Source organism: Ciconia boyciana, chromosome 25 (genome assembly GCF_034638445.1).
Source record: "Ciconia boyciana chromosome 25, ASM3463844v1, whole genome shotgun sequence".
NCBI classification, from domain to species: Eukaryota; Metazoa; Chordata; class Aves; order Ciconiiformes; family Ciconiidae; genus Ciconia; species Ciconia boyciana.
This window is the reverse complement of record NC_132958.1, coordinates 1,185,299-1,211,770: the sequence shown is the minus strand read 5'-3', so window position 1 is coordinate 1,211,770 and position 26,472 is coordinate 1,185,299. Positions and strand designations below refer to the sequence as shown.

At 45.9% G+C, this 26,472-nt stretch overlaps 1 protein-coding gene across 2 annotated transcripts in view; it reads left to right on the top strand.

The window, feature by feature from the left end:
* The window catches only part of LOC140643957 (tetraspanin-15-like), a 98,258-nt gene extending 73,439 nt beyond the window's left edge, over positions 1-24,819 (top strand). The window contains exons 4-9 of one of the 2 annotated variants that reach the window (XM_072846347.1): positions 1,594-1,668; positions 4,275-4,370; positions 8,945-9,058; positions 13,902-13,955; positions 14,547-14,663; positions 24,350-24,819. In XM_072846347.1, coding sequence (XP_072702448.1) covers positions 1,594-1,668; positions 4,275-4,370; positions 8,945-9,058; positions 13,902-13,955; positions 14,547-14,663; positions 24,350-24,586 — 693 coding nt within the window. In that variant the 3' untranslated portion in view covers positions 24,587-24,819. Of the gene's footprint in view, positions 1-1,593; positions 1,669-4,274; positions 4,371-8,944; positions 9,059-13,901; positions 13,956-14,546; positions 14,664-22,828; positions 23,453-24,349 lie in introns of those variants that run through there. The other variant, XM_072846348.1, reaches the window with a different exon arrangement.
* Positions 24,820-26,472: the final 1,653 nt, after the last annotated feature.

Here is a 26,472-nt window from a genome sequence, read left to right as displayed (position 1 = left end):
AGGGGTCTCTTGGGTTAAAATTCTTGGTTTCTGGGAAGAGCTGCAGGGTTGGTCCTTTCAGAGGAGCTTCTCATTGGTTTGGCAAGAGGAAAGGCTCTGCGTACCGCATCCTGCTGATTTTTAGGCGTTTCTTGGTGCACTGGTCTGACCATGAACACAGCGGTGGTCCTCACTTGGACTTCGAAGCCACGGTCTTTTGTCTCTGCTCACAATGGGATTGGTAAGAATTTGCCTTTTTTCCTGGTAAACGGAGGACAGAGCTCTCAATTTTTTTTCTTGGGTTTTAACTAAGGTTGAAGAACAAAAACCTTTCCAAAATTGAATTTCTCTTTCTTGCTGCAGCGTTGCGAGACCTAGACATGCCCAGCTTGGTAAAACCATGAACCGCGCTGCCTGGGGCTGCCTCCCGAAGCAACCCCTTTTTATATCAGTTTAGATGCGTGCAGCATTTTGCATGTCGTCTCTGCCTGTGAGATAACAGGTGCTTGGTTAATTGTATTCCTTAATTATGGGATTCCTTGCCTAATTATACCTGGCCCGTTATGAGCTGATTTAGCTGGTGATGAAAGTGGTGCTACTCCTCCAGTGGGACCGTGCTAGCTGGCTCTTAGCAGATAAGCACGGTGCAAAACTCATTGGTGGGTGGCTAATTAAAAACCTCGATGGTTTGGGGCATGAAGTGGTGTTTTGCTGCAACGGCGCTTTGGTTTTGCCAAGCTTGGGAAATAATTTCTGGGCTAGATCCCTGCGCTAGCTGTTCTAATAAACCAGTGGTCAAAGTGAGTATCGTGGTAATAAATTACTTCTCTCCCCCTTTTTTTTAACTTGCTTTTGGATTTTTAGCTAGTTACCATGGTAACTTTCCACCTTCCTTTTTTCTGGCGAGTCTCCACAGCCGCTGATGGAGGTAGCCTTGGGGAGACAAGTGTGAGCTGAGCAGAGCTTTGTTTTCCATCCTCTGCGGAGTCGGATGCGATGCCCGATGGGACCTCTCAGATAGGGACCAAAGCATTAGGAGACTGATGGGTGTGGGCTGCAAGAACATCGGACCTTCTAGTTTAAGTCGTTCGCTCCATCAGAACATTGATTTCCAGCCTAAATTTGTTGCCACAATCATTTCTGGCAGAGGCATGAGTTATTGCCCGTACTCTGGGGGATGGATGATCCTCCATTGGATGCTCAGCTTGGAAACATCGATGTTCCACCAAGCACCAGCACCCCATCACAGAGGGATGCTGCACACCTATATCTACCCAGAGATAATATTTGCTCCCACGGCATCCATTTTACCTGTTTCCCCATGCAGAATTTGGCCATTCAGATTGCATCTGGTTTCTTTTTTCAATCATCCTTCCCTCCTTCCTTCCTTCCTTCCTGCCATGCTTTCTACAAGGGAGCAAACTGCTTTCCCTGCTAGGACTGAGACCTTTGGAAGAGATTTGCAGCTCCCTGGGGAGCTCGTAATGAAATGATCTGATTTCTAAGTGTTTCAAAGCAGCTCTCGGTTTCCAGGTCTCCCTTGTTGCGGTTAACCACTGACAGACGACACGGCCTGACTTGGAGCAGGGCTAATCCTTCCCTTTCTCTTTTCAGTTCTTCTGGGTTCTTCTGGTGATCTTCCTCACGGAGCTGCTGCTGATATTCATCGAAATCATCTTTGAAAACAAGGTGGGTGCAATCAGGAGGCTTTTGGATGCTGCACGGCGACAAACCGCAGCCCCACATGTCATCGGGGAGGAAAATCCTCAAGTATCTGTTGGCGTCCGCCCTGAAAATGGAAGGTTTTCATTGCTCTTGCTCTTCTGGGGCTGTCTGTTGTGCTCCAGAGCTTCGATGGATCGCCAGCACCACCCAGAGCCCCCGCCGCAGCCGCAGCTCCCTGTGCAGACTCTCAGCAAAAAACCTGTTGTGTTTTTTTTTTTTTTGCTTGAGGACTCATTAAGCTCCTCGCCTCAATTACGTTAACTGCTGGCTTGCATTTGCAAGGACGGGTTTGAGTTATAGCTGAGCCGGTGAGATGGTAAATGCTTCCAACGGATGTCCTTTCTGGCCGCACGCCTTCTGCTATAGAAACCCTGCCATTTTCAATTTAATCTTACCCTTGCAATTGATCAAACAATTAAATAGAGAATCTTGATCTCTGCTGGCTCAATGAATGCACAAGGCAGGAGAACAACATCTGAGATACCTACTTACAGGCTCTAAAAATCAATTCGCCTTTCACAAATAGCTTGATGCTTTCAAACCCGTCAAGGTTGTGCTTGGTGAGCCCCAAAGACAGGCTGAGGTTGGGAGTTATGTGCTTGGTGAGCCCCAAAGTTGAAGGGAGGCAGTGGAGGAGGACGTTGCCTTTTGGATGCTGCAGCCAACTCCATCCAGCAGCTTCCCAGAGCTCTCCAAAACCCTCTGATCCCTGAAAAACGTGGTGCACCGGTGGAGCGATGTGCTTCTCGGAGGAAAATCAGATTGCTTGAGTCCTTCCCACGTATCGAAAATCAATATGTGCTGCCACGTCGAGGCTGTATTTTTCTGAAATTCAGCATGAAATCCTTTGCTTTGCTTCACCTTTGAGGTTCGATGATGGTGCTCAGCACCATCCTGCACTGCAGGGATGCAACGGGGAAACGCTGGTACCATCAGGAGAGGGGATTGCAGCCTCGTGATTAAACTCCTGTATCAAGTAGAAACCATTAGTGCCTAAATTGTCCCTTAATTTAAATTTAACGGGCAATATCAAAACCTAATTAAAAATGAAACAATGCAGGAGAGAGAAAAGAGAGATCTGACAAGCGATGAATCCATTTGACCTAAAATTGTTCGGAGGCACAAATCTGCATTTGGAACAATGGTTGTTTATTAAACTTGTTAAAAACATATTTAATTGGATTTTGTATTAAATAAGCAGGGACAAAGAACAAATTCAGTGGCCTCGAAGCTACTGAACATTGAAATGGGCTCTGTTGATATGCAAATGGGTTTTTGGAGATCATCAGAGATAACGGGTTTGGCGTCCTTGAAGGGAAGGGAGTGGAGAGATCTCATAACCAGAATTTAATGATTTAACCCTGTGACATTTATCTCTCACCTTAGAATCAAGATTTAATTACAGAGGCTGCCTCCGGGCTGATATCCTCTTGGAGGGCAATAGGATCATGGGGTGAGCCTATCTGGGGGAAAACAAGCAGAAAACGGTGAAACCCGGGTGTTGCCCATTGTGTTGGTCTTGGTGGTGGGCAAACCGGGAATTAACATTTTAATAAACTTCCACATGAGCAATTTCTTAAAGGTTTTTTCAGATCCCCTTGCCTGATCCCTCGCTGTCGGCAGGCTTTGTTTGCTGCTCTGACGTGCCTTCATTTCTCTTTTTTTCATGTTCTTCTCCCCGTTCCCAGTTTGCCCAACCTCTAATTTTCATGTCAGAGTGAATTATGAAAAACAATGTTTTCTTCCCCCCGCCCTTTCCCCTGCTTCTAACTCAGAAAAAAGTTCCTTTTTCCTTCATTAATACTTCTGCTTGGCGGTTTGTCAGAAGTCAAACCACAAACCTGCGTCAGGTTTTGCATAGGACATTTCAAGCCTCCACTCCCAGCTCACTAATAAGCTTCCCGGGCATCCGTAAAATACATTTTCGATTCAATTAGTGTTTAATGCGAAGTGCCTGATGTGTCAAAGTGTCCTCGGAGATACGGCTGGAGAGGCAGCAGGGAGAGCCCCAGCCCGGCTGCACCGTTCCCTTTCGAGGCGTGATTGAATTGCTGAATGATTTGTTGGGATTAGGAGTGATTGAGGGCTCTGAGGTCTCTGCTCCTGCACGTCGCTCATCCCATGGATAAATCACCGTGCAGCCGGCAGTGCTGGCTGTCACAGCCCATTTCACCTCCTCCAGCCCCCTCCTCATGCAGCAGAAACCCCCCTGCCAGTGGTTAAAGTCCTGTTAGTCAATGGGATTGGAGAGCTTGAGGGAGCTTTCGAAGAAGTCACCCTAATAATTAAATTTAATATGCAGCATATAGGAAAAATCAGGTGGGTAAAGGTGCGTGGGTCTGCTTGCATGTGCAAGAAAGGGAGAGGTGCTATGGGATGCTGCTAACCCCGAGAGCTCAAAAATGATGAGTTTTGCCCCAAGAAATAGGCTTGTGTCAGCACGCGGGTTAAATTCTTACCCCAGGTAACAGCTGGCAACGCTTGCTATGAAAAAAATTTTCATATTTTGCAATATTTTCCCGGTGCCTTTTCCCCGTGTGAGCCGTGTTTTTATTTTTTTCTGTTCCCAGATGAATGCAGTTTTCCACTCCAACATCCAGGAGGGCATCAGACACTATTACGATGACCTTGACTTCAAGAACATCTTGGATTTTGTACAAGAAAAGGTTTGTCTTTGGAGGGGGTGGCATCGAGGAGGTCTGGTTGTGAAGTTTTTCGAGGAGTGGTTAACTTTGTGCCTCGTTGAAGCAGAAGCATTAGTTTTCCCTGTACTTTTAGAGTTTATTCCCATCCCTAGGGTGCCTTACTTGATCTGTCTTGAATATCTCGATCTTTCTTGGTTTGCACTGCTCTTTTTGCACAGTTTTGCGTTGTGCTGCTCTCCAAGCCCACCCCACAGGGGGTTTTGGTGAGTTATTCTGTCGTTTGTGTGCCCTGCAAAGCGCATCTTCTGCTCCACACCACCTCATGGACCATGCCAGGATGTTTGTATTTCCCAATCTTGATGGGAAACCGGTGCCTAACGCCTGAAAGCTTTTTGATAGCTACCCCAACCTGCATAGAGAGAGGTGGAGGAATAAAATAACGTGTGCTAAAGCTGTTTCAGGGCTGCAGTGACCCTTAGATAGGCCACCTTAGGTATGTCTCTTTACTCAAGGTGTCATCAGTAGCTGGCCAAGCCCTTGACTCAACAGGAAAATTGCAGATAAGGTGTTTTCATGCGGTAGCTGGAAGGAGAGAAGAGCTCCAGCATCTCTATGGGTAACACCGGGGGCAAGCTGCTCCTGGGACTGGCAAGAGCTATGTCCAGTCCGATATTGGGGGTTGACATAGTCTGCTTGAACTTTTTTAGGCGTGTGGTTGCATATGCTGTCTCATATCTAATGCTTAGAGCCTGCCAGGAGTTGGCAGGGTCCGTCTCCTATCCTCAAGCCAACCTGCAGGTCGATAAAACCATCCTCACAACTCTTACTGATTTTAAACAAACTTTTGATATGCTGCTGCTCTTGCCTTGTATTTTATGCACCATGTAGTTTGTTTGAGGTACTAAGTATTAAATTAAGTATTAAATTAAAATGCCTTCCTAATTCCTGCCATTGACCCCCAGCTAGATGTGTTTCCTTTTTGTCTCTCAAAACCCAAGGTAGCTGCGCTTCAGCAAAGCAATGATGCATCCCCCCCAGGTACATCAAAAAGCCAAATAAAGTCAGGATTTGAAGTTATTATCCACGCTGTTAAGCATATGGCCAGTCCGGACAAGCTTGGTTGGCTCTAATGCAACACTTGGTTTTTCCAGTACTGGTGAGAAGCCGTTCCTGGGAATTTAGGGGTTGTAGGTTTGCTCATGTTTTGAGTGAGGATATGTGGTTTACCCATTATTTGTGTTATTGCGGGAGGGAAGCACTTGGCTCGAAGCATTTAGCGAATGAAAAAAAGTGGAAAAAACCCAAAAACTTGAGATCTAGGAGAGAAATCGCAGTGATGTTCCGTCTCCTGGCTTGGTTTCAAGAGCAGAGTCAGGCTTTGCCAGCAAAGCTGCTTTCAGATGAACTTTGAATGTTCTCACCTCGGCCTGATTTTTCTCCTTTCATTATGGGTTGAAGCACCATAAATACGTGAATCTTATCTCTCGCTTTGAAGAAAAGGAGACTGTGGAGCTCCTTCTTCTTTGATGTAGCTGGAATTTAAGGCCGGTGGTGCCCTCCATGCTCCCCTCTCTTGACTTAAATACCTGCTTTTGGCTCTTGGAGTCATCGTTGCTCAGCCAAGAGCATTAATAAGTCGGGGAGCCCTCTGAAGGTCTCAAGACACAACTGATTTTGAGAAAGATCTGAACCTTTTTCAAGTTTTACTCCACCCTCTCTAAGAGGATGCTATAATTCAGACCTCTGTGTATGAATGGTAAATGGGTGCCGCCGCGAGCAGTCGGAAAGGCCAAGCTGGAGCCATCCTCAACGAGCCTTGGCAAGGAGTTTAGACCACAAATCTCCAGATAAAGCAGATGTATTTGCGGGAAGGTTTCTGTATCTCCAAACAAGCGAGGATCAGGCACTTATAATCTCACCCCATTTTTACAACATTTTTCCCCGTCTACTTCTTCACTTGACTTTTAATAAAAAGTTTTCAGGGGCAGATCTTCATCTCAAAGTCTCTCTCTGTACTAAAAGCAGTTGTGGCCAGTTATAGTGTTGCTGATAAGTCTTTAACATCTGCACGTTATCCCGTAGCGAGAGAAAGAGCTTTGCAAAAATGTGCGGCTCATTGCTGTGAGCTTTTATATTAGCTTATGATTTCCAAACCAGGAACAGCAGCAATGTCAGCGATTGAAATGCAGAGTTGCTTTGTCCTGAGGGTAGGACCGGGGAGAAGCAATGCAGAGGAATAAGTGCTTTTAAGAGAAGGGATATTGGTTTTACGGGACCTGAGCAGCCTGGTTCACTTTGAGAGGATGGAAAGTTGCAGTCAGTTTGGAAGGATTGCACCCAGACCTGCTTTTTTGATAAAACACAAGCTCAGAGCAGCCTGTTATCATCATTCAGTGGTTATTCTTGCCATTTTCCTTATTAAAAACATTGTCTATGCATAGGTTAGCTGGCACGTGGCTTATTTAGGTCAGGCAAAACCACACTGCGCTCCTTAGGATTTGAATTTTACTTAAACCCTCTCCCAAGTGATGCTTTAAACTAGAGCCAACTGCTTTCACACACTTAAACCAGCAGCATACAGTAAAAATAACAAGTAATTATGGTCCGAAGTGCCAGACATTAATATTTTACATTACCAGGATGCTGGTGCAAATAATGTGGTTTTACCTGTTGACACCTACTCGATCTGGCTGCCTGTGAGCAAGTAGATATGGAAATAAATTGCCCTAAAGAAAATAATACTGATATGTTTTTAACACTCATTTTTGCTGAACTGCTGCCCTTTGCAGCTCTTGGACGTGAGGCTGGAGACAACGATGACTCAAAAGCCCGTGTTTGCCCCAAGACACGAACTGCAGCTATCTGCCACTCCTCGCTTTATCTTTTTTTAATGGTTTGCTGAGTACAGGTGGAAGAGGAGAGTTCAAACCGCTTTGCTGAGCACAGGATTTGAATTTCAAAGAGCTGCCAGGGCTGCGGTTCTTGCTCAAACCCGAGTGGCTCCAAACTCAAAGTAAGGCTCGGAGGGATGAGGGTGTTGCGCTTGCAAACCTCCTCCTTTCTTCTTGGGGAAGATTAAAGGCAGCTTTCACCGGCGTGGCTTGTTCGAGCGTTGTTGCTTCAGGGGCGATGGTTTTAGCCGTAATGAGCCCTCATCTTGCGGGTGGCAGCAGCGGTCCTCGACACGGAGAGCTCCTCAGATGCGACCTGTGAGGCTCTTTCTATGGGCTCTCTTTGGTTTTTCTGCTTGTTATGCTTCTCTGAGTTCCAGGAGCCTGCGTGAAGGTAAAACCCACACCGAAGTCTGTCTCAGCTTATGAGAAATAAATCCAGGTTTAGTTTGGGCTAAACCTTTCTTTGCAAAGAAGAAAACACCCCGGTGAGGCTTCCCAGCAGCTAGTAAGCCTCATTATAAGGATTTTATACCAATTTTTGCACGGTTATAAAAGCAAATGGAAAAAACTTCTTTGCAGCATGGGGCTATCAAACGGGTAGCAATAGCCAATATCCCTTTAGGTGTTTTTCTCCCCCTCTTTCCAGGCAACTTTTGCAAGCTGGTGTCCCTCACTGATACAGGTAGGATTAAAAGCAATGGAGGAATTAAAGGTAGGAAGTTAGAAATCAGTTGTAAGTCTGTGGGTTGGCTGCTTCTGGCCATATCTGCCTATTTTGGCATGGGAGGAGGCCACAAAGACCCCAAGAGCTGATGTCTTTTCTGACTCCCGTTGGCCGAGCATTGCCACCAGCCCACAGCAGGAGGGGGAGCAGGTGCTCACAGGGATAAACCTCTCCCAAAAACTGCTCCTTGAAGAGTGTGGTGCTTAAAGAAATGGGGGAAACCCCTTTTTTTCTGTCTGATCAAGCACACACACCTCTCCTGCCCACTTCAGGTTTTTCTTTCTGGGGAGATAATGTAAAGATTCAAGCTTGTTTACCAAGAGAAGGGACGACTCTGTATATAATAAGCCCACTTTTATTCTGTGGAGAACAGAAAATGACTTTCATTAAACTTTTTTTTTTTCTTCATTGTGCGAACAGAAGAAAAAAGAAGCTTTTTTCCTTTGTAGCTGTAGCATTTGATCTCTAATTTAACTTGACGGGAAGAGAAATCCCTGTTAGACTGCAGAGCCTTATTAGCATTTTGTCGAATGGCACCAACTAGGCGAGCTGCCTTCAAGAGCCAAGAAATACATTCATTCAAGGTGCTGAAAGAGCCATCTCTCCTGCATGCCCCAGGAATAGGATGGATTAGTCGCCTGTAATTAAATCAGTGAAACATGAATGAGCCTGATCTTTCCTGGGCTTGTGAAAGCAAGGGTGCCTCCAATACACGCGTGTACGCATCTATAACTGCCGCACACCTCTAAAATGGGGCTAAGTGGGGCTAAAAATCCACTTTTCTTTTTTTACACGGTGTCTTCAACTTCGTATTTAGGGTCCTGGAAAGCAGAAAATAATCGGGGCTCTCAATGTTGGCGTTGCAAAGCAGCATTGGAAATGCAGGGCAAGGCTGGAGGGCAGATGCGTTGGTGAGCTAGAGATGTCGAGGTTTGTTCAGCCGCACGTCTCATCCTCTCCTTTTCTTCTTTCTGCAGTTTTCTTGCTGCGGTGGTGATGAGTACCGAGACTGGGAGGTTAACCAGTACCACTCCTGCAACGGCAGCGGGCCGCTGGCGTGCGGGGTGCCCTACACGTGCTGTATCAGGAAGGTAAGGCAGCCGAGGCATGGAAAGTGCCTTTATTTCAGTCAATATTTCAGCAAAACACACTCTTCCAGCTGGTTATTACTGCATATTTGCACGCTATAGGGTTTCTTGTAAACTGTATTGCCATCTTGCAAAGCGGTTTGAGACGGCATCAGCGTGAAACGCTAAAGAAACTAAAAAAATATATATATGGGCTACACCGTATTTTAGTAGGCTCTGCTGTTTTAACATCTAATACCAAAGCACTGGGCTATTAATTGCATTCATATCATGCCGAGGAGTTGTTAGAAATGCCAAGTTCCTGTTTTTCAACCTTATGTGTGAGATAAAATGGTTTGGAGGATCGCTTTGCAAAGAAATAGCAGCATCTTAAAAGGACTTGGCTGCATCTCAGCATGGATCCGAAGGAGCTGTTGTCCTCTGCTTTCCTGTCCAAGAGAACACGTTTCTGAGCTGGCCACTGTGGGGTTTAGCGGTATATGGGGATCATGGTTGCTGGTGTCTCCTCCTAATGAGGAGGTTTTTGAGGGTTTTGCTGAAAATGGGGCCGGGAGAGGTATTTGGCTAAAGAGCCACCCCTGTGCCATGGAATAAGAAAAGTCTCGTGAGCAACTGCCCTTGCAAGGCTGCATTTCTGACACACTGCGAGTTGGGTCAACGGAGATGGAGAGAGGGGGGAGTGGATTTGCAGAGCCCTTAGGGTCTCCTGTGCTGATTTTCAGAGCTGAAAATCAAGACACCCACCCCCCAAGCAGCGCTTTTCTGCTGAGACTAAGCTAAGTGCTCTGACACCGTCCTGTTTAATACAACCGTCCACCTCGCTGCAATCAATCTAACACATGCTGTGGATAAAATGTCAGGAGCTGGGCCATGGCTGGGGAAAAAAGTGCAAATATCCCTGGTTGCTGTGGCCAGAAATGCTATAAACATTGCTAAAAAGGATTCGCTAAGCATAATCCTGGTAGCAAAACCTCCTCGAGGTTCAGAGCATCAGGAGTGTCGGCGTTGCCTCTGAACCCTGGCTGTGCCCCAGGCTTTACGAATTGCACAAGGGAAATGTATCATCAGTCTAGTATTATTGTTGGATTTTTAATGGAAAAAGAGGGAAATCTGAAGTGTCTTAATTATCAGTGGAAGCCTGACATGCAAATCAGCTGCAAAAATAATTGTCGTTTCTAATCAGGGCGTTGATTAAGAATCTTAAAGCTCCTGAAGGTGGAATCAGAAATTCATGTGTTGTCCTTTTGTATTACAAGTGAGGATGTGTTGGAGAGAGTCAAGTGCATTTTTCAGTATTTTTACACTCCCCACAGTTTTGGGTGACAACTTGGCAAACAAAAGACCTCAGCGGAGCAGGCAGTATTGGAGGTACGAGAAATCACAGATGATTAATATAGTAGGGTAAGAAATAAGGCAACTTTTTGGCTTCCTATTGCAATGAGCTGGGTCTGGAGGATGCTCTAGCGAAGGACTGGAGCAGCCAGGCCCTGGGAGGGGAAGACCACAGTAAATCCTCTACATTTTTTTTGAGAATTAAAGCCCATGAATGTGGCTCTGACAGCCGGAGCAGTTTTATGGGAAGCGAGACCTCACCAAATGCATCTAAGTCTTCATGAGAAATGAAACCCGTTCTTGGGGAGAAGAGTAACCAGGTAGATAGATGTAGCCTTGTTCTTCAGAGATTTGATTTTTGGCACTGCAGGGCACTTTTGCTTAAGAAATCAGCCTGACGCAGTATCAATAGTACATGAAATGGATTGAGAGAGCCAGCTCCCTTGGGAGTTTTCTGCTGTCTGCGACATAAAACAAGCTAATAAAAATTTAGTTTAAACCACAGAGTGAAACCCCACGTAATTGCATTTACTGTAAGCTCCAGCACATCTATTCATAGCTATTTGCTGAAATTACAAAGTTGTTGTGGGGGTTTTCCTTGCGGGCTGAGAAGGTGGGAGAAGCACCTCTGCACCTCGGGATGAAGAAGGTACCTGTGTGTGATACTTGGACATACCTGGTTGGGTCTTAGCGACGTGCAGGTCCCGCTGAAAAACCTTTCCACCAAAATATGTTACTTGAGAGCGGAAAAGAAGATCTTGCGTTGGCCATGCAGCTGGAGAGATAACCAGGGACCACCCAGGCACGTGTATGAATTCTTCTGCATTGGGCAGAGGTGAACACAATGGTCTCTCCACTGTAAATAACCTTTTTATCAACCGGCTTGTAGGGCAAGAAACCCTTCTCTTCTTGTGTCCTTCTTCTCTATTTGTGCCTTCATGAATGAAAGATGAAGAATGAAGCGTCCTTTTGTCTTAGAGGACCTTTGAGATTTAAGTAGAGAGGTACCAGAAGATGTCATTTGGAAATGTAATATTGTGGAAAGAATGAAAGATGCTGATAGAAGCGAGCTTGTCTGAAGGAAGGAGCGTGAAACATGGATTAGGGGGTTGATTGCAACATGTTTTCAACTTGTCATTAAATACCACCAGAAAACCATCCTGTTTTCCAAGAAAAGACTTTTTCTATTACAAGACCCTCCAGGAGCTTTGTGTTGCATCCCCTGGGGCATCTTCCAGGGCAGGCCGAGTTGCAGGAACAAGAGCAGGCATCCTCCAAAAATGCTCTGGCTATTTTGAAGAGTCTCATCTCTGCAGTCATAGACCTTAAAGTCTTCCCAGGAAGAAGGAACGGGCAAGTATGCACCTACTTGAGGGTGTGAGACTGGATCCTCATCTCTAAGTGCTTTTCTAAATGGTTTTCCAAGGCACTTGTGCCTTCTCCCGGGAGGCGGCAGCGTAGCTGTGCCTCTGCCAAGCGCAGTGGCTCTGAACCCCTTGTGAAGTGTCACTGCTGACATTTGGCACTGATTTCTGGGGGAAAAGCAGTTGGTTAAATAAAAAGTGCACGGATTGCAGTCTTCTGCCCTCGGTGGGTTTTAAACATCTGTGTGTGCTGCTCTTTTGTGATCCCTGAAGGCATCAAAATGCATTCTGGAAGAATAAAGGCTTCTGCTTGGTTTTATGTTAGAAATTTCAATTCAGCTCTGACCTTCTCTTCCATGCAAGACCTTCACAAAAGTCAATCAAGGTTAAAACGTCACTTTTCTATCTTCCACGCTTCTCCCAAATACGAGGTGTTGGGGGAATTACTCAAAGAGATGGGCAGGACTGGAGACGATTGAGAAACCCTTGGTTATTTAATGCAAGAAGGAAGAAAAGTAGTGATGAATTTGTGCTGTAGGCAGATGCGTTCAGATGATGAGCCCGATAGAAAGCAATGGTGTTTCACTAGCAAGGGTCCTGTGATGTCCACAAAAGCAAGTCTGAAAAGCAAGGACAACTGAAAGCTGTCAAGAAAAATGGTTTATTTTTTTAATGTAAACCAAATAGATGGATCCTTGGCCATGCACAGGTTCCTTTATACCACTACAGGCGACAGCATTTACCTTCAGAGCGTTGCAAATTCCCCTTATGCTGAAGGCTTCCCATTTCATGGTCCCAACCCTGGATGAGATCTCTCTTATCGACCCTGATGGCTGCTTTGCTGCTGATGTCCAGATTTCCCTGCAAGTCTTTCATATGCACAGGGACTAATTAGTCTCCTTAACTATGCCCAGTTTGTAAATAGTGTCTTGTAGTGGTGAGAGATGGGATTTTTGATAGCACTATGAGTAATGTGGTAGGTAGAGAAGCTCTTGGTAGGGTAGCGCTGGAATAATTTCCCTGCCAATTGCAGGAGGAACAAGCTGCAGCTTTATGTCTGGAGTCTGTCCGGAGGTGCACATTTCTTTTACGCTGTGTCTTGGAGGAAAGCATAATTTACACCTAAATGTGCACATTTCTCTTTTTCATCTCTGTGCCTCCGAAGCATGGGATGTTTTTGTTTTGTTGTCCAGGAGCTTTTACTGGTTGTCAAAGCCATCTTTCTGAAAGCGTAATAATTTCAGCACGTTATTATTTTATGGGCACAAGGCCCCTTGAAAAATACCTGGTGTTATGGAAGCTGCTGTTTGATCCATGAAACAAGCCAAAAAACCCCCCCCATCAGAACATCAATCCCAAGATGTGCAAAGTACCCAACTAGCTCAGGATGTGCCGGAGCTACTCTCTGGCTTTGCTTTTTTTGGGATGACCAAGAACCAGTTTTGTAACCCAAAATGTCCTGTTTTCCATCCTGACAGAAGCAGAGGAATTAGGTTTGATTTTATTTTATAAAGGTCCTGAATAGCAGCATTTGGCAGGGATTTCTCTCATTAGCTGTAGCTCTTGAAACATTTTTGTTGGCCAACAAAGATCTAAGCCTTGGGGATGTCTAAAATCCTTATGTTTCTCCCTAAAGTGCTGGGAGACTTTGCGGAAATTCCCGCTTGATTTTGGGACAGCCCAATATATTTAATCCCTGTGAAATTCCCTTTATTATGAAGGAGAGACACAACTGAAGATGTTAGAAAAGGTGGCCGGAATGAAACAAGGAGAAAATCAAGGGAACATTTTGAAAGAGCTGCTTTGCTAAATTTTCACGTGACGTGGAGGTGGTCCTGGCTCAAATCACTGGAAAAGCGTTGGGGGGACCTGGGCATCCTCTGAAACGGGATAAACCAGAGAGAAAAGTGGTTTAAAAAAAAAATAATTTAAAAACGCAACAACTTATTACCGACATGCGTGGTTTCAGCATTGCATTTGGGCAAAAAGGAGCCTGCAGTAGCAAAGCGAGGTTTGAGGGTAGCTGCTACGCTGAATGGCCAAGGCAACTTGGTAAGCTCTTCTATTTCTTTATTTTTTTATTCTTATTTCTTATATTTCGCTTTTGGCTTTCTCTGAGCTAAGTCTGTTCACTAATTCTCTGTTCACAGGTCCCTGGAGAAGTCATTAACACCCTGTGTGGATACCGGACGCTCGATAAAGAGGTAACGTTGGCTTTTTCCTTCGTATGTACAAGACTTGCTTCTCCTTCCCCAGCCCCCCTAGAATGGACTGGTTATCTGCAGGTAAGCTCTTCCCCACCAAGGATGGCTCTCACTGCAGCTGTATATAAATTCATTTTTATTGCTTTTCCCTAGCGTCCCAGGGTGTTGCTCAGCCTCGCAGAGCATGGGCAGGCTCGTGACACGTTTGGGTAGTCCCTGCAAGCTTTGGCGTGGCCTTTCTGAGAGCAATGAGGTCTCTCCTGGATCAGCCCTGGGAAATGCTGGTCCTGAGTTGTGTTTTGAGGCTTGGTGGTAGGAGAGAAGCTGATTTTGAGACGTTCAGATGTGACCGCGGGGCTGTATCGCAGCAGAGAGCTGCAGTATCTCCGTGCATATGGTTCGTAGCTCCCAGGCACGTTTTTTTGGCAAGAAAATCCAGGGAGAAGTCCAATCCAAGAAATCAATTCCCAAACACTTCTCATGCAACACTTCTTTGGCTTGCAAGAAGGAGCAAACACAAGAAATAACATCTCCCACCTAAACTCAACGTCTCAATGAAAACTGTGATGCTTCTCTTCACTCTGCTTCCAGCGCCTGGAGCTGCTCAACATCATCCACGTGCGAGGCTGCATCCACGCTGTCGGGCTCTGGCTCAAAGACAACTTCGAGGCCACTTTGGGCATCGTTTGCTCCCTGCTGCTTCCACAGGTACGTGGTAGATCCGGTCGGTGTCCTCTTGGCTTCTTTCACTGTGCTGGAGGAGGAAAATAATTCATTTTTAGGTTCTTCTTTTTCCCTCCTCCATTTGAGATCTGTGTCTTGGGTGGGGAAAGTCACAGCGCTTTCTAGAGCATCCTTAGCAAAATTAACAGTTTACGATTGTGGTGCTGGCTGTCTCATAACGTACTCCTGAAATCTAATTATCGATCAAGTAATAGCATCTAAAAGCGAGGCACGCGTACGTTAGCACAGCGAATCCTTTTACATTTGTTTTTACAGCTCTCTCCAAACGGAGCATAAGTATTAACCAAAATAAACCATAATCGTAAATTTAGCAGGATTTGCCATGCATCATGAAATCCATTTCCCATTAGTGATGCCTGAGGATCCAAGCAACTTTCCCGCACAGGTAATTAAGCTCTCCATGCTCAATATGGAGAGAAATTTTGGGTTGCAGCTTTGCAACACTGTTGGCACTGTGCTAGCAAGGAGGTGAATATCTCCCTTAGATCTTTCCAGAATTATTTCTGACAAAACTTTGATGATTTAGGCTTGATTTGATCCTTTTTTTTAAATTCCTTTCGAGGCTCACAAGTGAAAGCTTTCTTTTTACCTCATTGGATGTAACATTGGGTTTACCACTGGAGGTATTTGGTGATGCTTTCCAGATATGGCGTTTTATCTAAATGGGAATGGAATTATTTTATGTTTTACTGCTTTATTTTATGTGTTTCTGCTTGCAGTGAAAGGTAGAATAGTGGGTGAATAAAGCAGAAGCTGTTGGGGAAATATGTGGTGCATTGAGCTAATTTTTCAAAGGATGGACTTTCCTCTTGAGCTCTCAGATGGTCCAGACGAAAAACCAAGACCAGGGGAGCAGTTTGTGCCCAATCCTACCTGTGATGCTCCACGTTTCTAAAGTGCTTTCTCCAAAGCATGCAGATGAGCAATGGACTTCTGCTGTGCTACCACCAGGAAATGTAACGGGCACAGAAATGGGGTGAGAAAGTGCCGTAATAGAGGCAACCGCTTCCATCTGCCTCGCAGGATGTCGAAAGGCCATTACAGGAGCCGCCTGTTGCGTTACCCATTAACCTGCCAACATGATGCTCTTAATTGGGAAGGATGGGGAGAAAAACCAGAGATGGCAATAAGGATTGCTGAGCCTTGATGAATATCAAGTGCTTTTGAGCAAGCGTTGTGATTTTTCTGGCGTGTCGTTAAATGCTCTTCAGATGAAGAACCTCGTTCTTCCCATCTGCTCACGATTTCCAGGTTTTAAATATAAATCAGATTTGATTCTGTCAGGTTTTGGAGGGAATTAAGTTATAAATGGCCATCTGTGTTGCCAGGAGCTGTCAGCCCAGAAACAGCTTCATCCCCAGCAGCTGCCAGCAGAAAGCTGGTGTGAGAATATTGTCCTTGAATTGCCGATCCGAGGGGGAAGGGGTTGGCGCTGTTGATGTGGGGAGGTGACAGTGCCTTGAACTTTGGGAAGAGTGAACATATTGACCTGTCCCATCTTTGGCCCGTGGGTATTTGCCATGTCCCACACAGGACACGTGCCTCACCATGGAACTGCAAAGCACCTTGGTGGAAAACTTGCAGGATGCTGAGGAGAAGGTTGGGACCGTGATGTACGTCCCAAGTCCAGCTTTGGGGTGTGCCCAATTTTCCTCAAAGTGTTGCTCTTCCTTAGGATCCAACCTCAGCCTCGTCTGTGATGACGAGCAGCTCGAGGGCTCGAAGGTTGGGGATTGGAGCTCGGCTGATATTCATCATCCGAGTGCCCAAGATTTGTGCTTGGATTTGGGGTAAGCAACCGTCTCTTCTTGTGCAGAAAGAAGGACCTAAGAAAAATTTTGGCTGACGTAGAGCGCCCACGGAGAGTGGGCAATTATCGCAGTGTTGTCTTTCCATCATGCGCAGATGCGGGAAACCATCAAATTTTGGCTTTCCATCACACGGGAGGTTACTGAATTTTTAGTTTTCTCTGCTTTTCCCCAAATATCTGTGCGAGAGGCCAAGGGCACAGGGCAGGCTGCTTGGCTTTGCTTTCTCATGCACGCGGGCGTCTGTCTAATTGGGTTTGGGGGAAGCTGTAAATCTGCTGGGTCCTGTTGGGTGTTGAACTGATTGAACGGGTGAGGAGGCAGGGAAAAATCCTGCCTGGGTATGTCACCGCATGGCAGCCAGCCTCTCTCCTGGCCGGTGCCAGGCAGAGGGAGTTTGTAATTTTATGATTGCTCTTAAATCATGAATGTCTCTGCCCTTTTTAAGTAAGCCATCAAGCAATGGGAAAAAAAAATTCCCATTTTAGGAGTGGGGAAGTGCTTGTGTTCATTTGTCTTACTTCATTCAGAGCAAAGCATAAATGTACCAACTCAATTATTTTTCTGCCTTTGCAGAGTACCTTTAATTCTTTTTTTTTCCCCTGTGTTTCATTCTCCAGTAACAATCCCATCTCCTTGCCCTTCTTCTCAGCCAAGCTGCAGATGGAGGCCAAACCGTGATGCATTTTGTATCGCTCTCAAAAAGATGTTTTAATTTAGTCACTGGCAGTGAATGGCAGATTCACGTTGTGGCCTTGTACTAGTTGTGCTTAATTATGAAGCAACCCCAGATCTTTCATCAGGTGCAGCAAAGCACATAAATTTGTTTTGTATTGGCTACCTTCCCTGCCTCTAGCAAGATTATCCAAGGCGTTTACAGCGTGCATAAAATGCGTTTATAGTTAAAATAAGCCAAATAACCTTGTGCATTGCTCTTTCCTCTTTCCCATGCCCAGGTGCTCTTTCAGCAACTTTTATATTGACCTCAGGAAAAGCATCTCCAACTTTTCCATCCCCGTGTCTTTGCAGGGGATGTTTTCTGATGGTATTTCATCCTCCTCAGCAAGGTGAAGACATAGCTACTGCAGTAAGGTAGAAACAAATGCATAAAGAAACCTTTTCGACCCCTTTTTCTCCATCCTAAAGAAGCAGAAAGTGGCACAAGTCCAATTAAAAAGAAAAAACACTCTGAAAGGTCACTGCCAAGCGTTAATATCTCTCGACTCCGCCGCACAGCTGACTCACAGTAAATTGCTGCTGCCACTGTTTCGCTTTGATATTTCATCAGTCGCCAAAGCTCTACATTGGGAGCAGCTACAGAGTAATAGGGCATCAGTGTAGAGGCAGATATTCCCTCCTAAGAGTGTAAATCCAGAAGATCAACCATTTCAATCCTCAAAAATGCAGCATTAGACTTGCAACGTGCATTTTGCAGGTTGGCGTCTTCGTCTCTTGGCGACAGTAATGTTAAATGTTTCCTTGTGTAAAGGGCTTTGTATTGCCAAAGTTCCCTTTTTCTTTGCAAGATTAATTTGTATTTTGTTCGCTTTTTAATATCTTAGTTGCTTCAGGGGCTGGAAGGCAGTATATTCTCAAGCGGCTGACACGTGCTTAATGTAGTAGAAAAGGGGAATAAAAGGGATTTTTCCATCTGCAGTCCATGACCTCTACGAGACCCTGGTCTATAAATATCAATTTGTGGAAGGAAAAGCTAATAAAAGATAAATCCTTGCTTTTTACTTGATTAGCTCTGGGAAAGCTTGAAATGATTCAACTCTTCTGTTTAGCAGGATCCAGCTTTACAGCCACCCAAATGGCCAAGGACCTCCAGAGCTGGTCCACACTTGCGTAGCAGCTGGTGACGGTTGCATAGAAAAGGGTTTTCTTGCAGGAAGTTTTACTTGCAGAAGCCTCTCGTTGGGCTGATGGATTGTTTTCTCCATGGGCAGAGTTGGTTTTGTCGGGACCGTGGTGCAGCGGGATGCGGTTAATCGTGCTGTCACCCTGCTGTCACTCTTGAGCATCGTTTTGTTGCTATTTTGCATCCTTAATTTTTGCCCTTGTTAAGCAAAAGCCAAATTGAGCCTTGCATGCTTGCTTGCCCAGGAAAATGCAACTGGAGGAGCTGAGCTCCTTACGAGTGCCCTGCAAGGGCCCAAAATGCAACCTTTCCCCCCTGAATCGAGCCACCGATCACATGCACACATGGATACGCACACCCCTAAGGGAAAGCAGCTGTGGTTTTCCAGACCTTTTTCTCGTATAATAATGTGAAAATGAGCATTTGAGCCCTTTCCTTCTTTGCTTCCAAAAATGTTCCTGACTCCGAGCGTGCTTCCTTTTGCCAGACAAGCCATCAATCAACGAGCATTTCCCAGTGAGGAGGATGTTGCAGTTAGACCTTGGCCATCTCAGCCCCGTTGAGACCTATTCCTAAGGCAAAACTGTTTAATCTGAAAGAACAAGTGGAGCCACTATGAGACATTGAGCAGAGCTGGGGCTTGGCAAGGATGGAGCTGAGCACAAAAGAGCCTCATAATAAATCTTACAGCGCTTATGTGGGAGACAGAAATACGTGGCTTATGTCTAGCAGAAGGCTCTGCGCTGCACCAGAGCGTAGCCTCGAATACTTGTATATATTTTGCTTCCTCAAGTGCCGGAAGAGAAGGAATAACCATTAGTTGCATTAAAGTATGCGAAACTTCCATATTAATCTCATTTTGGTCTTGTGATGTTGGTAGGAAATTGGTAATTAGGACCGATGCTGTCTTGTTTGAAATGGTTTAAGAAGGACTTCGCTGGCTGCTGTCAGCTCCAAGAGGAAAGAGACCTTTGGGCTTTGAAGGAGAGAGCAAGCGTTGATCCCAAGAAGTACGATATTAGGGTTTATCTGAGACGGATTGCACTGGAGAACCAGGAGGCTTCACTGCCAGCACAAAAAAAGAGTGGAGAACAGGCGCTGAAACCACCGGACCATGTATTTCCAATCTCTTCTGGATATCTCTTGTAATATAAAGATGACTCTTCATGCCTTGGAGTAACAACAGTGGATGAAGTGAGACATTTGCTGTGTCGGGGGCAATAACTATTTTATTTCTGGAGCGATGAGTTGGGAACAGCAGCAGGATGGTGTCCTTGCTCAGCCAGACAGGCCAACACCCATAGCTTAATTGTGATACAGCACCCGGTTATAATTAGTGTCACTGTTCTAAGTTGGCTAGAAATAATTGCAAGTTCAGGAACAAAATAACGGGGTTTTAATTTGCTTTTGGAGCTTTTGCTGTTTTGTATGGAGAAAACTCAAGGGTCTTTCAGTAGCAGGGACTTGCAGACATCCATGGGAACCTTCTGGGATTAAATGAGCATTTATAATTGAGGCTTAAAACAGAAAAATAATCAGACTGCCCTTGCCTGGCTGCGTGTCCCCGCATGGTTTTGCTGGGGCAGGGAGGTCCCTTTCCCGGGGACTCGCGGGGACAGGAGAAATACAAAGGAGGGGTTTGATTAAGCGGTGCGGGAGGATATGAAAAGCTGCAAGTGATGAATGGTTTTTATTTCCCCGTCCTCCCAGGTGGCTCGTAAGCATCATACAGCCCCTGGGAGTCTAAGACAAAATCCCTGAGGATTCGTGCTTTGGAGCACTTTTTTTTTTTTTTCTCTGATGGACATAAATTTTTTCTAGCGGGTTGGATGGGAGAATTTATGGCTGGCCCTCGCTGACAGCAGACATTCCACTCACCCTTTTGCTGGTTGCAAATGAAGACGCAGAAGTTCCTTACCCTAAATTGGATGGGTTTGGGGCAGATTTCAGCTGTGGCTTTCCAGGGGAGTCCCACGGCACTGCTGAGAGATGGAGATGAAGGTCTTCAGCTCCAGTTGGTCTTCAGTGCAAAATGCCAGTTTGGACCTGCTTGAGGCCACCGAGCTGCTACTGGGAGGAGCTGGAGAGGTGGGAAATGGCACCAGACATCTGCCCCCCATTCTGTTTTGCTGTGCATTTATATATTTAACTTTTTCTTAAAAAAAAAAAAAAAAAAAAAGCAACAGGATATCTCCTTCCTGTGTGCTTAGTGAGTTAAAATGTGATAATCCAGGTATCTGCATGGCCATAGCGATTATCGTTGTTTCTAACGGTGACCCTTTGGTTTTGCAAAGTTCCCCTTCTCGATTCGTGCTCAAGGTGGCCGGGGAGCAGAGGGTGAGGTGGGCAGCATGCCCCAGCGGGGAGGAAAACACGCGTGAAGGGAAGGATTGCAGGGAGGATACGCCTGTGCAAGCCTTTGCACGCTCCCTCCTGCAGTGTCCGGACGGGAAGCGAGGCAGTAATTGTCAAATAATGTCATCTGCGGGGTGGTTTTTTCCATGGCTGTCACACAGGGGATCCTTGACTTTGGGTGCCACCAAATTACAAATAGCATCATCAATGCAAATTGCAATAAGTATATATTGCAATATGTATATATTGCAATTGCTATTGCAATATCATTGCAAAAATTTTATAAAAATATATATATATATTTATATATATAAAATCATATTGTGCCTTCCCGGTGGGTCTGCACGCTTTATTGATTCCCTTGATATGCAAAGGTCTCTGGATTTATTTTATGCACGCAACTGCTCTTGCACGCTGTAAGAGCAGCTACTCAGTGATCTTGTACCCCTGTGCAAATCCTGTGCATTTAAATCCCCAGCAAAAAGCTCAGAGAGCGGCAGACTAGAGACCTCCCGAGGCAGCGGTGGTTTCTGTACTTCGCTAAATGCCAGCCGGGAAGAACAGGCAATTTTCTAACTTTAAATGACCCGCAAGCGGTAACTCCCAAGCAGTTCTCCCCTCGCTCGCTGGCGACTACCATCACAGGGAGGGGAAGTCAGGGAGAAAAGCAGCTTTTTAATTTTTTTAGCCTCACACTTGATACATTTTGTTAACATGCTCCTCTGCTATAACGTCTTCCTTCACATTGCAATGCAATAAAATCAGTGCTCACGTTAGAAGTCTCTTTACTTCTGGAAAACATGGTGCCCTTGGTGCCAGGGATATTGAATGCATCTATATTCCTGACAGCTTTTTCTGTTTTCATTAAGTGAAAGAGGATATTTAGAGGCGAGCTGGAATGGAAGTTGGTTCATAACTCAGAGGAGAGCGAAGGCTGTGGGATGTAGGCTGCTGATTTAGGACTCGGGGTAATTTTATTCCGTTCAAGAAATCCCCAGTTTAACCGGGATGCTGCGTCCTGCGGTACCTTGGACGTCACATTGCCGTCGGGAGGAGAGGAGCAGGAGGGATGATGTCCCCGAACGTTGCTGGTTTTGCAGAATTGGATCCATTTGCATTAAATTTATTGTAAACACAAATCTTTTCTGAATTACTGTTTGGTTTAGGGAGGAAGAAATTACATGCTTGCCTTAAAATTTGTCATTTCAAAGGGTTCTGCTTGCCTGGTCCTTTCACTGTATCAGCAGTGGATTTTAATCTGCCCAGTGACGACATGCTAATAGAAGTAAATAATGCTGAAGCTTGACATACATTTAAATATTATTTAAAAACTTTTTAAATCCTTAAAGGCTCTGCTGTAGATATGGATTAGCACAATCTTATTATCTGGATCCATGTGGGAGCAGTTGCTCTGGGCTCTCCCTGCAGTTCACGGAGAGACGGAGCCATCTCCAAGCATCGTCCAACCAGCCTTGGCCTCCTGCATCCCTGCCTGGAGGTTTCTGCAGCTTTTGGGGACAAAAGAGGGGACAGATATGGGATAGGAGAGCACGACCCCGGCTGGTGTTTCCATGACAAAGTCTTTGGGTTTGTTATTTTTGCTTCGCTGCCGAAAGCAAGCTCCATCCCAGGTGACCACGAGGTTGCACAGCCCAGTTTTGGTCCTGTGCCTGTTCTCGGGGAGCGCATGCATCTTGCACAGCTTGAGTCGGAGATGAATGCCATCTCTGAACACAGGCTGAAATAATTTCGTAGAGTATTTGGGAAGGAGTTGCCTGCTGAGATGGATATATAATGTGCAGCGCGGGAGTGAATATTTTGAGGGCAGCGGGGAGCTACGCAGATACATACACAAAAGTTACCGGGGCTGTAAGACAACCTGATTTCAGGCCATTTGGATAACAAAAGGAGATGCTCAGATGTTTCCAGACTTCGGTTTTTCTTTCAGCACCTGCAGTCGTCTTTCCCAGCAAAGAACCCTAATGGCACAAACCCAGTATTTCTGTAGTTCCCACAGTCGGGAAAGCCCTGCTAGCTGTAACCACGCAGCAGCCTCCGGCACCTCGTCTGGTCTTTCAGTGATTAATCCTGTTATCAGTAATTAGGTGGAACGTCAAATAAGCAGGATGCTCTCTGAGGATCGATGGGTGCAATTCGGAAAGTGGGAACGGGGCAAGCTCCAACTGAGGACTTCAAGGAAGGACTCTCCGTGTTGGGAAAGCATCTCAAAGGACGTGGACTTCTGCTTCTTCTGACTTGTTGAAGGAAGAGCTGTCGATCCAGGGGGTCTCCTTGGGATCCACCTCCAGGTGAATTTGGGAGGGAAAAATAAATATTGAACTGTTTTGGGGTGGCTTCTGTGCAAGGTGCAAGCTGCTCGCGCAGATGGCGGAGTATTTCTCCGTCTCTGAAAGGCAAATTAATAAACCCCGGTGATGTTTGCGTTTGCCTGTTTGCTTCCAGCTTGCTGGGTGAACACTTAATCTGATTTTCTTTTTCCCTGTGGAGTTTTTGCCTCCATTTTCTGCAGCCTCCTCTGGGCAAACGCTTTTCCCTTTCCACTATGGGATAAAATGGTCCCTAATTTAAGATGCGTTACAACCTTTTGCTCTTATCCCCATTTATCTTTCTCTTAATGTTCCCGCTTTCCAGACTACTTAATGGATCGATCAGGACCCAGAGAAATGATTAATAACATTTTTCAGCTCCAAAACCAATGCGCCGCAATAGTACAGGAGATTCCAGCTGATGGATGGTACAGGTGCAACCGGGTTATTTATTGGCTCTTTGTTGCAAGGAATGGTTATGCAGAAAAACATGTTAACTACTAGCCTCAAGCTTGAGAGGAAAAGCCCTGAGGCTCAAGATGGTCTCATCCTTCTCCATCCCCTCTCGTGCATTGAAAATATCTATAAAGCTGCACTGTTTGTATCCCGGTGCCGATCCCGGAGCATCTGGGGCTTATAGGGAATAAACCTTATTTCTAAGGATCAGCAGTCAAGGTGGGTAAAGGGTTAGTAGGAAATATGCAGCCTGTGCTGAAAATGCTCCGATTGCCACCGTGCCCCTCGTCAGCGCCTGGTCTGCAAATAGCTCCTCGTGACGGCTTATCGCCTAATCCGCGCCCTCGCTGGCATCTTGTTGGTAGCCACCGCAGCGTAGCACCACAAAGGAAACATCAGGTGAAATCAAAGCAATGTGCTTGAAATCTTGTGCTGATGAAAATCCTTTTTTGTCTCTTCTCCTAAAGATTTAAAGCTTTTTTTTTTTTTTATTCACTGACAGCCAGCAGGGAAATGGGAAATAACCTGTGTGGCACCACGCTTGCAGCAATATCTTAAATTTAGCAATAGCCTGGACCTCTGGTGCTCTCTTTGCAATGCTCGTGGTGACGTTCAACTGATCCGCATCCCGCTGTCAGGGCTGATGTGGGAAGTCGTGAGATGGACGTGGCCATTAATGAGTTTAGCAACGGGCCTGTTGCTTTGGCATAAGATTTTCCTGGATCTTGTCCTCTCTTGTCTCGTGGCCAGGTTTGGAGGTTCAGGTGACAGCATCCCTTTCATGAGAAGACCTTCAGGAAGGGTTTGCCTGACTACAGTGGCCTTAACGCTCGTATTTTGCAGGTGATCGGCCTCGTGATGGCTTGGCTGTATTGGCAGAAGCTCAACGAGATCTACTCCAAGCTGGACACCGTTGACTTCAAGCTCCTGGAGATGCGGGATTTCAGCTTCGGGGCGGTGGATCTGAGCGGCGCGGGCTGGTGCTGGTGCTTGCCCAAGGAAGGGGGCTACATTCCCGTCAATGCTGAGGATGAGGAAGACGAGGAGGAGGAAGGCGCCGTCTGCCACAGCAAAGTGTGAGAAGGTGGAGGACTGAAAGGCAGCTTGGAGCAAAGCTCTTAGGGAGGCGGCGGATGCTGAATGTGGAAATAATGCAATTTATCTTCTCAGGTTCAGAAGATACTTTGGGGGAAACTGTAAAGTAACACTGGAAGGTTATAAAAAATGCAATGCACTGTGCGGGCACGTGAGCTCCCCAGGGTCCTTTTGCTACCTTGGCGTTTTGAAGCGTTTGTACATCTCCTTATTGGGGTTTGGGGTTTTTTTTTACACAATAAATGTGACTTCTGTTGCGTTTTGCAAAGTGGCTTCCACTCGCTCCACGCCGGTCGGGCTATCGGGGAGGGAAGTGGCACCGTTGTCATTGCACTGCGGGGTATCTTTATAGTTATATTAAGCCTGATCTCCTGAAAAATAGCGGCTTTGTGGTAGATCCCCAGATGTGCCCAGACCCCAGGTGTGCCCAGGCCCCAGAAAGACATAGCTAAAGGAAAAAACAGAGCAGCTTGCTCTGCAGAGCATTTCTAAAGGGCTTTTCCAGGAATAAAATCCCCAGGGAGGCACAACTTCCACCTCCTGGAGCAGGGTGGATGTTTGGGCAAGGCTTGCACAGGGGGAAAACACCCATTTCTGAAGGTTTCCAGCTCTTGCCCATGAAATGCGGCTTCAGTTTTTATCCCCAGGCAAGGAAAAGGAGAGCCCAGCGATTTTAAAAAAGAAGACGGCTTTATTGTGGCAACGTGCTGCCTCTGGGGATGGTGGTAACTCCCCTCTGCTGGAGACCAACCTCTAACGACCAGGTAAGGAGTTAGCTTTTATAATATTTATTTTTTAGCACAACAACTTGGTGATCAAGGCGGCAATTCCCTCCCGCATCACTCGGGATATAGGAATTAAATAGCCGGCGTGTGTTGCATCCAACCCTGGACCGGTAAGTTGAGCCACGTTGGGAAACAGGCTCACAGAGGGAAACCTCAAGCGAGATGAATTGCAAAAAGACGAGTGTGTTTTTATTAAAAAAAACCACAGTGAAGCCCTCTGCAAAGCTCCCTGCGCTGCTCTGGTGCGGGCTTAGCCATAACCTACTGATGGCAAAGCTTCCCCCAGCAGCCGTAAGTCAACGCAGAGGAGGGAGTGCAGAGCAGGAACCTGTTTTCTCTCCAAATGTACCAAAATCCCGGGGGTACCCCGGGGCGGCTGTAGTTGCTGCATCTATCAAGCGAGAGGATTAATCTCAAAAGCTAAATGCAAAGGAAAAAAAAAAGTCTATTTTTCAAAAGAGCAATGTGTCTGGAGCACCGCTCAGCGAAAGAAACACTGGCTTTGTTAGTGGCGCTTTTTATTAATAAGGGTATTTTGGAAGCCGGAGGCTGGCTTCGTTTATTTGGATGCCCAAGCAGGAAAAGGTGTGGAGAGCTGGTGTGCGACTGCCGGACTCTGTCTCCCTCTTCTGACTGTTTCCAGGCTTTATTTTTTAACAAAACAAGAAACAATCCCCAGCGCAGGCCTGAAAAAAACCACTTTTTGAACCCTTTTTTTTCTGCAAATCCCGTTGAAAATGGAGCTGTGAACCCCAAGAGCTGAGCAGTGGGGTTATTGAATTTTTTTAAAACAGTATGGCCAAAATTTGGGGGGGGGCGGGGGGGGCTGCAAGTGAAGAGAAGGTAAAACCTGCAGCCCAGGGGAATCGAGTAAGCACGATCCTTTAAGGAATAACAGGGGGGCTGCCTTCACCCAAGCAGCTCACGGGCTCCAGGGATTTTGCTTTTCTTCCTCCTTCCCCCTCTCTCCAGGAGGTGTTCAGTAAAACCTTAAGAAATACAAGCTGATAAATTCAACCCACTCTTTGTATTTCCATGTATTTGGAGAGAGAAAGTTCATTTCTGTTGTTTTTCTCTTTATTACAG